The sequence below is a fragment of the Caretta caretta genome, chromosome 1 (genome assembly GCF_965140235.1).
Source record: "Caretta caretta isolate rCarCar2 chromosome 1, rCarCar1.hap1, whole genome shotgun sequence".
NCBI classification, from domain to species: Eukaryota; Metazoa; Chordata; order Testudines; family Cheloniidae; genus Caretta; species Caretta caretta.
The window spans coordinates 154,920,044-154,933,357 of record NC_134206.1 but is presented as its reverse complement, the minus strand read 5'-3'; the positions used below and the strand labels follow the sequence as shown (position 1 = coordinate 154,933,357).

Below are 13,314 nucleotides of genomic sequence, written 5' to 3'. Positions count from 1 at the left end.
TTTGAGTTCTTCAGATTTATTTTTTCTTTATTTTCATGGGAATGTGCCTGTTTTCTCTACATTTTTTACAGTGACATGTCTGTATCTGACAAGCCCAAATTGCACACAATCCAGGAGAACACAATTGGAGAGAGCAGTTGCTGCCTCAAAATCTATTAAGCTTGCCTTTGAAGGAATAATTTTTACTTAGTAAGGCCTTGAATCTATACTGTTACCAAAAATAAACTTTTTACCACTGTACAGGGTTTTTTTTAAAACAGTTCTGTAATTCTACTGGTCAAGACAGTAAACTCAGTTTGCAGGTACTTGAGATCAGGCCAGGCTTTTAGTCTCAGAAATTCTTCCACTTCTTAAATTAGAGTCCCTTTTGCTTTGTTTGGAGGAGCCTAATCCAGCTAATTCATCCTGTCAAACTGACAAAGGGTCATTAACATAAAAGCCTGTGAGGATGTTAACACTGGACAAGTGCGTACTGGAAATAATTAACAAAAAGATTCACTCAAGAATTTTTAGAAACACAGCTATGCAATTTATTCAACTCTCAAGTCACCAGAGATTATTTTTAAGAGTCTGACCATTAAGGACCTGGTACAAAATCTTTTGGACATTGAAGTCATAGTTCATTTCACACTAGGCCAAAAAGAAATATGTGGAAATACCAATGTGTTCCCTTTAGTGCCATTAGGAAGAAGCAAGGTGTATTGTGTTCTGAATTCACAGTAAACCAAGATGGAATTTTCTCTGTATAGAGAATACGTATGGATTGTCATACTTTGTGAACAGCAGCTACTTTCATAGAGGAAGATGTCCATCAATATGTTGGGAACAGTTCAACATATCTGCATGGTTACAATGTGATGCAGAGGCAGGTGGAACATAACAAGTTAATGATTACATGGACGTAAACTCACGTTCTTGTGATCTCTGCTTCTTTTCTAGGAAAGGTGTGTCTCAAAATACTTTCAATGATGTACGTTTTCAGCAGCACTAACTGTAGATCAGATAGCAACACGTCTTGACTGTCAAGTACCCAGGTCTTTCAGTGAGGGTATGGGTAAAAGTGTGACAGAAAATAAGCACTGAGTCCACCAGTGATTTTTTTTTCACTTAGCTTATGTATTTTCTCCAAGGTTGAGCTAGTACCATTAACAAAAACAGATAAGTACAAAGAAGGTAAACATATTGGTAGTTCTGCACTGGCTACAGAGGTCTTGAAACTCAGTTCATCTGGATAACAACTCCATTAACTTTGTTACTAGGAAACCATCTTCAAGGCCTGTTGTGCCATCCCAGTCCAGTACTGATTTTGCTCAAGGCATAACTGCTAAATATTAGTTACCCAAGAAGTGTCTCCCAGGATCATGTAATATCCTCATAGATCAAAAAAATCAGCTTTATCTTACTAGAGAATACGATGTGGTCTTTACATAGGGTCATATGCAAAAAGTCAGTTCTCTTGGTGCTTCACCAGCTGGCATTCTAGAATTCTGACCAAAATGGCTGAGTAAGAGACTATCATATAGTTCCCTGAAGATCAGACAGTGGCTTTGGGGACAGTCTGAGAAGTCCTGAATATTGATGGTTTCCCATCCATATATAATTATATTCTTGGTGGGGCTAAATGCTCTAAATTAACTTGCTAGAAGTTTCAGAACCTTTTATTTTATTTCCATACAGACTAGATTTTTAGTAGCTATTTGCTCTACATTATAATGTTCAAATTATGTGGCACGCTGTTCCTTACATTTTCTAAGGACAAGTTAGTATTGTAAACGCACAATTCCTTCATTTATCCCCAAAGTTTTCTTCTTTTCACCGAGATAGTGCGTTAACCCACTGTATGCTGAGAAGCCTACATAAACTAGATTTTAGGAGGAAAATAAAAATATACTTTAACAGTGCTTTGACTCTGACAGACTTTGTTTTTTATTCAAAAGATACAAGTTGCCAAAAGCTCATTTCTGCACCTAGGTGGATTTCAGAGTGCATATTGCAGACCTGTGTGGCTAAACAAAAGTCTATTCGTGAATTAATTAAGGATCAGTTTACTTTCTCTATAGCAGTTTCGTGGGCAAAGAAGGCCCGTGCATCAGTTGTTGTAACTTATCTGGATACCATGTGATCTTTGCTTTTATACATTTTCTGGACCCTACAGTCTAGATGTCCAGTTGATACATCTTTCAAATTAAGGTTTCTTCAAGCAGTAGTTTCAACTGAAATTGAATAGTATTTTTTTCATTATCTAGTCATCTTCCTCGCACCTGCTTTAAAAGTTTCTATTGTCTGGAATAATGTGGAAAGGAATTAGAGGTAGTAAAATTTGACCAATCTGATCTAGTTTGTGTGATTCCTTTATTCCTTCCACATTATTCTAGACATCCCACTCTTTTTGGAATTCCTTAATTTAAAAACATTTTACTCTATTATGAGAGGTCGGATGGTGATGTTTATTAGTACCTCACATTTTTTTTCCCTAAAAATTATTTGTTCCAGTTGTTTCCTTATACATCGTTCAGACACTACTGGTGTTGAAAGAATCTCCTACTGATATTTTGGTCATCAGTCCCCTGCCTTAGGGATGACAAAATCTGATTGGGTCTCTATATATACTCTTCTTGTGGAAAGCATAACCCTATTGTCTGGAATAATACGGAAAGAGTCATAGAAACTAAATGATCAAAGGTAAGTCAAAATTTATCTTTAGCACTTGTGAATGGTTTTAAGATTGGCAACACTGGAGACTGAAGCTCTCTGTTTATCTACAGAACACACAAAGAAAATTATCAATTGTGCAAGCTTTCTCATACTACATTGCAATGTGCCTCAGAACTGATTGATCTGGAAGGCTCCCCTTTAATGGTGAGAGGGTATAAGTCTCCATATCTATTCAGACTTTGCATTCTTTGCTGAAACAGGCAACATAAGATCATTTTGTGATTTGGATATTTGTCAACAGGAGATTGGACAGACTACCATCATATTCAGCCCATGCCACTGAAGAGCCTTCAGATGGTAATGACCTTCAGTTACTGATCTGATTTGACCTAGATCAAATTAGAGTGTGGCCTAGAAGCACAAAGCTATGTTATCCATTTTAGTCTTCCAGATCATCCAGGCCCCCAAATATTTTCTTAGTTGTAGGGTATATAATGCTGCCAACTGTCATGGAACACTCTGATTAAAAATTATATCATCTGTGCTCTAATATCATGGACATTACAGGGAATCCATAATTCTGAATTTCCTCACTTTGATCTCAGTGCTAATGTTCTAAAGTGGTGTTTTTGCTAGTTTAGTGTCTTTTTAACAGCAGTCCAAATTGCAGTTTCACCCTTTTGTCTGAGTAAAGGGGTCTCCATAGACTTGCTTGCATTAAATATCAACTAAGTTATGTATAGCACAACTAACCTTTAGGGTTACCGGGTTATTTATATACCAAGGCACTGAGAACTCCTTACATTCTTCTTTTTTACAATTGTTTTTAAAAAATTAAAATAAAAAACATTTTCTTATGTTTATTTCCTGGATGTGACGAATAATGAAAAATAAAATAAAATACCATGTTTTTCTTAACATTTACGTCAGGTCATTGGGAAAAAATGGAGAGAGGGCTTAGCCTGGTTATTGGATGAAAGAGTTCCTTGTGTAGCAGAAGGAAGAAAGGGGTGTTATCTGGTGTCTACAAAGGAACAAGGACTCCTGAGGGCCTAAGAGACTGTTTCATTTAGAGAGGAAACAGGAAGGACCCTAGTGTGAAGATTGTTTTATTGGAAGAAAATCCTTCTGTATTAGAGTATATAAAACCAGAAATTATTTTATTTCAAGGTGTGATATTTGGAAAGGGACTTGTTTACTACATAGGCAACCTTCTTTCTCCAGAGCTATTAAATGTAAACTATAAGTGTGATATCACCAGAAAAGGAGCTGCAGCATTTTACCATATTAAATATGGGGCCTTGCTGACTTAAAAAAAAAAGAAGTTAGCAAATATCTTAAGTGTATTGAAGTGTCCTTTACCCTTTTTAGCACATAACCTTTGAAGTTTCAACTTTAACAGGTGTTTTGCATGGTATACAGTTTTTTTAAATCTGCTTTGCTGACATAGCAGCAATACTGTGAGGCAATGTCGAAGACCTAACTTTGGAAACATAACCTCAGTTTCATTTCCTCATCTGATGAGGACAAAAACAATTGTAACCTCATGGGGAAAATGCAAGTTGCCCACCACACACAATTTTAACTCTGTTACATACAGTTGCAAAAGTTCATGTTGTTTTTTTCCTGCCTTCCAGCTTAAATGTCACAGTCAATCAAGTTGCTATTTGTTTTGTGTGTGTTCTTAAGTACAGGGTGAAGTATGTAATCCTAAAACAGGTATAGGGTCCCTAGATTCTTGAAGGCTCTTCAACCAAAACAGTTTTCTGAAACAAATAAAGATTTGTTTTATGCACTGGGGGCTTTCTCCTGGCTGCTCTGGTTCCTTGTCAGGTCAGCAATGACATGAGCTTCTACAATAGCCAATGTTATGAGCTGCTCAGGGATGCAGTCTTTTCTGTCAAGTTCTAAAATTAATGTATGTAGCTCCCATTTCAATGAAAATCTTTTTCTTTCTGTTTTATGTAAATACATAGTACTTACCTAACATCTTTCATCCAGTTACCTCAAAGTGCTGAACAAAATAATTCACAATATCCCTGTATAATAGGGAATTACTGATGTGCCCATTGTGAAGATGAGGAAACTGAGACATTGAGCATTATGACTTTGTCCAAAGCCACATAGCAGGTCAGCAAAAACAGGGTAGGGAATAAAACCCAATAAGTCTGACTACTTGTCTACTACTTGACTACTGCTGCCTATGCTGAAAGCTCATAACTTCATTTGAGGTCACTTGTTAATACTGAAATTAATATGAGCAAAATGGGTGGGTACTACACTTTAAAAAAAACCCTTGCATATCATGGTTGCAGCTGCAGTTCTGACAACTGTAAAGTTTTACGTGTGTTTTATATTTGTCTTGCTTGTTGTTATGCAGTAGCTGTGTATTTTTTGTACATACTAACTATAATTAGGAAGACAAGGGGGCCATTTAGAAACTGTTACCCAAGCATTGGAACACTTCCTTCAGAAAAAATAAGGAAGCTGATTAGTACATCAGTTTCAAGTCCATTCTCAAAATGTTTCTAGATAATCATTTCTGGTTTTGGTCATATTTTTTTGTAGTGCTAAGTATATTGATCAGAATATGTAAATAGCTTTGGGAATTTTTTGTTTAGGGTGTTTGAGCATTAACCAGTAATAAACTTAAATATATTGTTTGGTTAAGTGGAAAAAATGCTGAAAGAATATATACTAGTACTTTCTTGTAATTGCAGGATACTGTTGAATATTTTTATGAGTTCATAATTAAAGAAACATAAAAGATTAATTTTGATATTGAGAATATACAAACAGGGCTGGCCTTACCATGAGAGGCGGCCGCCTCAGGTGCCAGACTGTGGGGTGGGGGGCCACTAGGACCCAAAATGTATGCTGGGGCATATGTAGTCTCTCTGCTCTAGATGCACAGAGATGGTGGAGTGCTGTGCTGGAGGAAGGAGGGCACGAGACAGGCAGGCAGGAGAAAAGGTGAGAGGGAATAACAGAAAGCAGCAGGAGCTGCAGGGAGAGAGAGGAGGAGGAGCCTCTTATGTACCTCTCTAGCACCCCCAGGAGCCTGGACTGATTAACACCAGCTTGTCAGAGAGCTTCCTGTTTCCTGCTGCTTCCCTGGACCCCCTTGAGGAGAACAGGCAGTCAACTGAAGTAGTAGGAGCCAGTTAGGCCCTTAAGACACTGATATTTTCCCTCACTCAGGCCCTGCTACCAGCCTGCTTATTTGTCCCTTTCAACTGAGTGTTGAGAGCCACTATAGCTGGCACAGAACAGCAGTCATGAGTGAAAGAAGAAAACGCCCCTCTGGGGCAGCATTCAAAAAAGGAAAGAAAGCAAAGGAAACTTTTCTATCTAAGCACGAAGGAGCTCTCCTGAGATACATAGACACAAATGTTCACGGTGAGCCTTCCGGCCCCAGTGAGGATGTGAGTGGTGAGGAGATGCCTGATCTTCCAGTTAGTCAGAGTGCAGGTGACCTGGCAGCTACTGCAGCATCCATATCTCCATCTCAGATGGATGTAACCATGCACATTCCTGAAGAAAAGTGTAGATAAGAGAGGAGTGTGGTGGAGGTGCAAGAAGCAGCTGCTGCTAAGTTTAGTTCCTTAAGTCTAGATGATCCAGGACTGTGGGCCAACTTGAGCAGTAGCCTGAGGAACTTCCTTGTACTGCATGGGCCACAGCAAGTGAAAAACTTCATGATCCCCAAAGACAATGAAAATAGAAGTTTCCATCCAATACATTACTGAAATCCCCAATGGTGACAAAGTGGAGAGGCCATGGCTTTATGTACTCAAAAACCCAGAATGCTGCATACTGTTTTTGTTGCAAACTCTTCCAGTCTACTGTTTCAGCCACATTGGGTTCTACAGGAACAAAGGACTGGAAAAATTTGGCTAGAAATCTGGCATGCCATGAGAAGGCAGCAAATCACCAGAGAGCATTCCATAGGTAGAAAGAGCTTGAGATGAGACTAAAGTTAAAGGCCACCATAAATGTCAGCATCAAGAGAAGATTGCATCAGAGTCTCTTTACTGGCAAAATGTTCTGAAAAGGCTCATTGCGAGAATGCTTGCTACCCAAAACCTAGCACTGCGTGGCACTTCAGATCAGCTGTATGTGCCAAACTATGGAAACTTCCTTAAAATTGTGGAGCTGATGGCTGAGTTTGATGCTGTGCTCCAGGAGCATTTAAGAAGAGTCACCACCCAAGAAATGTACACACACCACTACCTTGGAAAAACAATTCAAAATGAGACCATTACAGTTACTGGCAACAAAAGTCAAACAGAAGATTGTGGCAGATCTGAAGGCAGCAAGATATTACTCTGTTGTTCTGGTCTGCACACCTGACATCAGCCATATGGAACAAATGACTTTAATGGTGCGTTTTGTAACAACAACAACAGAACCTAGTGAAAATGTCCCTGCAATGGTGACTGTCAGAGAGAATTTTCTAGAATTTATTGACATTGATGATACTACAGGAGCTGGTATGACAAATGTGCTTCTTAGAAAGCTGGAAGATACGGGAATTGCGACAGCTGACATGAGAGGTCAGGGCTACGATAATGGTGCTAATGTGAGAGGAAAGAACAGAGGAGTGCAGACACAGATTTGAGAGTTAAACCCTTGAGCTTTTTTTGTCCCATGCAGTTCTCATTTATTGAACTTGGTGGTCAGTGATGCAGCATCAGCTTCTAGTGAGGCTGCTGAATTTTTTAATGTAATTCAAAGCATCTATGTATTTTTCTCTGCATCAACTCATCGATGGCAAATTTTGAATCAACATCTGGGAACATCCTCTCTGACACTGAAACCACTTAGTGCCACATGATGGGAAAGTCGAATGGTGGCGATAAAGCCTATCAAACACCAGATGGGGAAGATAGATGATGCCATAGTTGCTATTATGGAGGATAATGCTATGACAGGAACTGTTCTTGGGAGAACAGTGGCAGAGGGAAGTGGAATCACCAGAAACATACATAGCTTCAAATTTCTGTGTAGCTTAGTGTTGTGACATGACATCCCGTTTGGAATAAATGTTGTAAGCAAGAAACTCCAAGGTGTTGACTTTGATATATCTGGAGCAATGGAACAACTGGACAAAACAAAGTCATACCTACAGTCTTATCGGTCAGATGAGGGATTTCAAAACGTTCTGAAGAGTGCACAGAAGTTGGCAGAGGAACTTCACACTGAAGCTATTTTCCCACCCATTCAAGAATACAACAGTCACCAAAGAAGAAGACATTTTGATTACGAGGCATGGGATAATCCCATAAGAGACCCCAAACAACCATTCAAAGTTGAATTCTTTAACCAGGTGCTAAATTGTGCAATACAGTCAGTTGAAGAACGTTTCATGCAGCTCAAGGAACACAGCAGTATATTTGGGATGTTGTAGGATATTCCAAAACTCTTCACTATACCTGAAGAAAACCTACACCAGCAATGCAGGGCACCAGAGACAGTGTTGACGCGTGATGACATGCATGATATTGATGCGAGTGATTTAGGTGATGAACTGAAAGTCCTTTCAAGATACATTTCAGCAGGATCAACTCCAAAGGCTGTTCTGGAATATATGTGCACAAATAAGATGACTACCCTCTTTCCAAATGCTTTTGTTGCTCTGCACATACCTCTAACGCTTCCTGTAACAGTTGCCAGTGGAGAACGCAGCTTCTCCAAGCTAAAGTTAATAAAAACACATCTACGCTCCACAATGAGACAGGAGAGGCTGGTCGGCCTTGCAATCATCTTAATAGAGCATGAGCTGGCCCAGACTGTGGACCTTCAGCAGGAAGCAGTTCAAATCTTTGCAACCAAGAAGGCACGGAAAGCACCCCTTTGATTATTCAAACAGCTAAAAATGTCAGTGTTTACTGTGCAGACAAGAAAAGTTACATTTTCTGTTCAGGCATTTGAAAGTTAAGTGTTAATTAAAATTTTTGAACAAGGCATTTTAAGTTGTTAGTTCTCCTTTATTGGGGTAGGTAGCAGAGCAGTACCATGAGAGGAGTAGAACAGGAAGAAGTCAGAATTGAGACCTTTCAAAGTTTTGGCCCAAGCGAGGGGGCATGGGAGCATCATTTGAGCTCCCTGCCTCAGGTGCCAAAATGATGTGCGCCGGCCCTGTATACAAATGAATTGACTTTATTAACCTAAAACAAAATGAGACAAAAAATCAGGCTGTATCTTTCAACTTCCATGTTGCTCGGCCTCCTTTCTCCCCTCAGAGTCAGTATCAATGTCAAAAACGGACCAAAAAACCCCAGAAAATGCCTAGACTTTATAGAGGCCATCATCAACTCAGTCAGATCACAAGCCTACCAACCAAGGGACAGGTTCCAGACTCCACAAGAACTCAAACTCATGTAGCCAAGAGTCCTTTAGTCATGGCCTGGACTAGCCTATTCCTCCTGGGCCTCATTTTCTCATCATGTCAGACAACACCACGACTGTTGGCTACATCAACAAACAGGGGCACAAAGTTGAAGGCTCAAAGCAGAGGAGGTTACTTACTCTAACTAGAGGTTCTTCTACATATTTTCCACTTCCCGCCCTCCTTCCCCTCTGTTGTGGATCTGTTGGATTTGTGGTGAAGAAGGAATTGGAGGTGCAGTCAGTCTGACCCACACTTTATCACCTTGTATGAAACCATCAGTCAGGGAGCATGCACGGATCAGTGGACACTACTTTCAAATTCTCTGGCTCTGGACACATGGTGCGCATGCATAAAGCTCTCAGAGGCCTATAGATAGGGATCACAAATGTCTAAGAACCTCCAGTTACACGTAAGTAACCTCCTCATCCAAGTAGCTCTACCATTAAGCTGAAGGAGACTCTCCTATAAGCAGTGTTACTACTAGCATCGATATCCTCTACATGGATCTGTAGGCACTCAGTGGAAAAAACCATATGATTGTAAGCAACTTGGTAAGCTTGGATTCCATAAATGCCCCACCTCAGAGGCTTGTAGGGGCAGTGTGCTGGAAGAGAAGCTGAGCCCTGATTGGGGGCGGGGCTTCTCTGACTAGGGGTCCGATAAAGGCAGCCAGCCAGTCAGGCAGCGGCACAGACAGTTGCAGTGGCACAGGAGTCAGCAAACAGAGCTGTAAACAGGGGAGTTTGAGCGGGAGTTCTGTTGGAGGAGTTTGGGGGAAGACTAAGAGCCAGGCAAAGGAACAGACAGGCTAGTGAAGGGAGTGTGTGGTGTTCTGGTTGTGTTTTCGTGCTCACTGGCGGTTTGTTTTGCTGTGGGTGTGTATTTTGGTTTGGTTTGTGTTCCCTAGACTAACAGGACTTAAGTGGGAAGGCGATGACAGACACAGAGGCAGCAGTGGTAGTGACCCAAGTAGCGGAAGACACAATGAAAATGACTGGATGTAGAAGCTGTGGCATGTACATGATCCTGGAGGGGGTACACGAAAAGAATTTCGTCTGCATGAAGTGCCGCCTGATAGAGCTAATGGAAGAGAAGATCCTAGGATTGGAGATGCAGGTGGAGACTCTGGATGAGTTTAGAAGGGGGTTTGAGCAGATGATGGAGCAAAGACATGAGGAGGCTGAAGGGAAAAGCTCAGAGTTGCAGATGGAAGCAGGACCGAAGAACTCTGAGGGGATACTGCTGGGTGAGGAAAGAGGACAGTGGAAGCATATGACTAAGAGAACCAGGCAGAGGAAAAGACAGGGCAGTGAAGGAGAAATAGAGCTCAGGAACAGGTTTGCGGAGTTGGAAAATGAAGAAGGGGCACAGCAGGTGGTCACTGAAGGTGAGAGGGCAAGGAAAAAGAGAAGAGCAGATAGTCCTACTGGAAGAGGGCAAGAGTCAATGGAGATAACACCAAATATGAGCCCCCGGAGGATACAGGATGGGTTGCAGAGGATTGCAAGGGGCAATGGAAATCGAGAGGACTTTCGGCCAGATGGAAAAGGGGATAAACTGGAGAATCACACCATCGCCAGGAAAAGGCAGGTCTACGAGATTGGGGACTCATTGCTGAGAAGAATAGACAGGCCTGTACAAGAGCTGATCCAGAGAACAGAAGGGTGTGCTGTCTGCTGGGTGCTAAGATACGGGATGTGGACCTGCGGCCGAAGAGGATCCTAACGGGAGCGGGAAAGAATCCATTGATTATCCTTCATGTGGGAACAAATGATACAGATAGATTCTTGCTGGAACGTATCCAGGGAGACTATGCCAGGCTGGGGAAGACGCTAAAGGAAATTGAGGCTCAGGTGATCTTCAGTGGGATTCTGCCTGTTCCTAGAGAAGGGCAACAAAGGTGTGACAAGATTATGATGCTCAACAGATGGCTCAGGCAGTGGTGCTATAAGGAGGGCTTTGGAATGTATGGCCACTGGGAAGCATTCATGGACAGAGGAGTCTTCTCTCGGGATGGACTTCACCTGAGTAAGGAGGGAAATAGACTTCTAGGATAGAGGATGGCACAACTGATCAAGAGAGCTTTAAACTAGGAATTCGGGGGAGATGGTTGGAGATGTCCAGGTAATCTCCATGCCAATTATTCTTTTTGAGAGAGAAGAAAACGAAGTAAGAAAGGATACAGCCATGGGTAGGAGAATGGATATAAGGCAGAAGGGCAGTGTACATATCAATCTAATAGGTAATATTGGCGGTAGAATGTCTGTGCCCAATCAAGTAAAGAATGTGAGTGAAGCCAAATGGCAAAAATTAAGATGTGAGGAGCCTAGATAACAAAATGGAGAAACTAGAGCTACTGGTGCAGGAAGTGAAACCAGATCTTATAGGGATAACAGAAACATGGTGGAATAGTCATCATGACTGGAGTACGGGTATTGAAGGGTATGTGCTGTTTACGAAAGACAGAAATAAAGGCAAAGGTGGTGGAGTAGTATTGTATATCAAGATTGTAAAGAAATAAGAAGTGATGGAATGGATAAGACAGAGTCTGTGTGGACAAAAAATCACACTGGGGAAGAAAGCTACTAGAGCCTGCCCTGGGATAGTGCCTGGGGTGTGCTATAGACCACCGGGATCCTATGTGGATATGGAGAGAGACCTCTTTAATGTTTTTAAAGAAGTAAATACTAATGGGAATTGTGTGATCATGGGAGACTTTAACTTCCCAGATATAGACTGGAGGACAAGTGCTAGTAATAATAATAGGGCTCAGATTTTCCTGGATACGATAGATGATGGATTCCTTCACCAAGTAGTTGCTGAACCGACAAGAGAGGATGCCATTTTAGATTTGGTTTTGGTGAGCAGTGAGGTTCGAGTGATCATGAGCTAATTCAGTTCAAACTAAATGGAAGGATAAACAAAAATAGATCTATGACTAGGATTTTTTATTTCAAAAAGGCTAACTTTAAAAAATTAAGGAAATTAGTTAGGGAAGTGGATTGGATTGAAAAACTTATGGATTTAAAGGCAGAGGAGGCCTGGAAGTACTTCAAGTCAAAGTTGCAGAAACTATCAGAAGTCTGAATCCCAAAAAAGGGGAAAAAATTAATAGGCAGGAGTTGTAGACCAAGCTGAATGAGCAGGCATCTCAGAGAGGTGATTAAGAAAAAGCAGAAAGCCAACAAGGAGTGGAAGATGGGAGGGGTTAGCAAGGAAAGCTACCTTACTGAGGTCAGAACATGTAGGGATAAAGTGAGAAAGGCCAAAAGCCATGTAGAGTTGGACCTTGCGAAGGGAATTAAAAGCAATAGTAAAAGGTTCTGTAGCCATATAAATAAGAAGAAAACAAAGAAAGAAGAACTGCGACCGCTTAACACTGAGGATGGAGTGGAGGTTAAGGATAATCTAGGCATGGACCAATATCTAAACAAATACTTTGCCTCAGTATTTAACGAGGCTAATGAGGAGCTTAGGGATAATGATAGGACGACAAATGGAAATGAGGATATGGAAGTAGATATTACCACATCCGAAGTAGAAACCAAACTCAAACAGCTTAATGGGATTAAATCGGGGGTCCCAGATAATTTTCATCCAAGAATATTAAAGGAACTGGCACATGAAATTGCAAGCCCATTAGCAAGAATTTTTAATGAATCTGTAAACTCAGAGGTTGTACCATATGACTGGAGAATTGCTAACACAGTTCCTATTTTTAAGAAAGGTAAAAAAGCGATCCGGGTAACTACAGGCCTGTTAGTTTGACATCTGTAGTATGCAAGGTGTTGGAAAAAATTTTGAAGGAGAAAGTAGTTAAGGACATTGAGGTCAATGGTAATTGGGACAAAATACAACATGACTTTACAAAAGGTAGATCATTGCAAACCAATCTGATCTCCTTCTTTGAGAAGGTAAAAGATTTTTTAGACAAAGGGAATGCAGTGGATCTAATTTACCTCGATTTCAGTAAGGCATTTGATACGGTTCCACATGGAGAATTATTAGCTAAATTGGAAAAGATGGGGGTCAATATGAAAATTGAAAGGTGGATAAGGAACTGGTTAAAGGGGAGACTACAGCGGGTCACACTGAAAGGTGAACTGTCAGACTGGAAGGAGGTTACTCGTAGAGTTCCTCAGGGATCGGTTTTGGGACCAATCTTATTTAATCTTTTTATTGCTGACCTTGGCACAAAAAGCGGGAATGTGCTAATAAAGTTTGCGGATGACACAAGGTGGGAGGTATTGCCAATACAGAGAAGG

General features: G+C 40.9%; 1 protein-coding gene across 13 annotated transcripts in view; it reads left to right on the top strand.

The window, feature by feature from the left end:
- CASK (calcium/calmodulin dependent serine protein kinase) overlaps positions 1-13,314 on the top strand; it is a 438,390-nt gene that overhangs the window by 273,140 nt on the left and 151,936 nt on the right. The window contains exon 1 of one of the 13 annotated variants that reach the window (XM_048864745.2): positions 2,565-2,682. The exons of the other annotated variants lie outside the window; for them this stretch is intronic. Coding sequence (XP_048720702.1) covers positions 2,673-2,682 — 10 coding nt within the window. The 5' untranslated portion in view covers positions 2,565-2,672. Of the gene's footprint in view, positions 1-2,564; positions 2,683-13,314 lie in introns of those variants that run through there. 13 annotated transcript variants of the gene reach the window in all.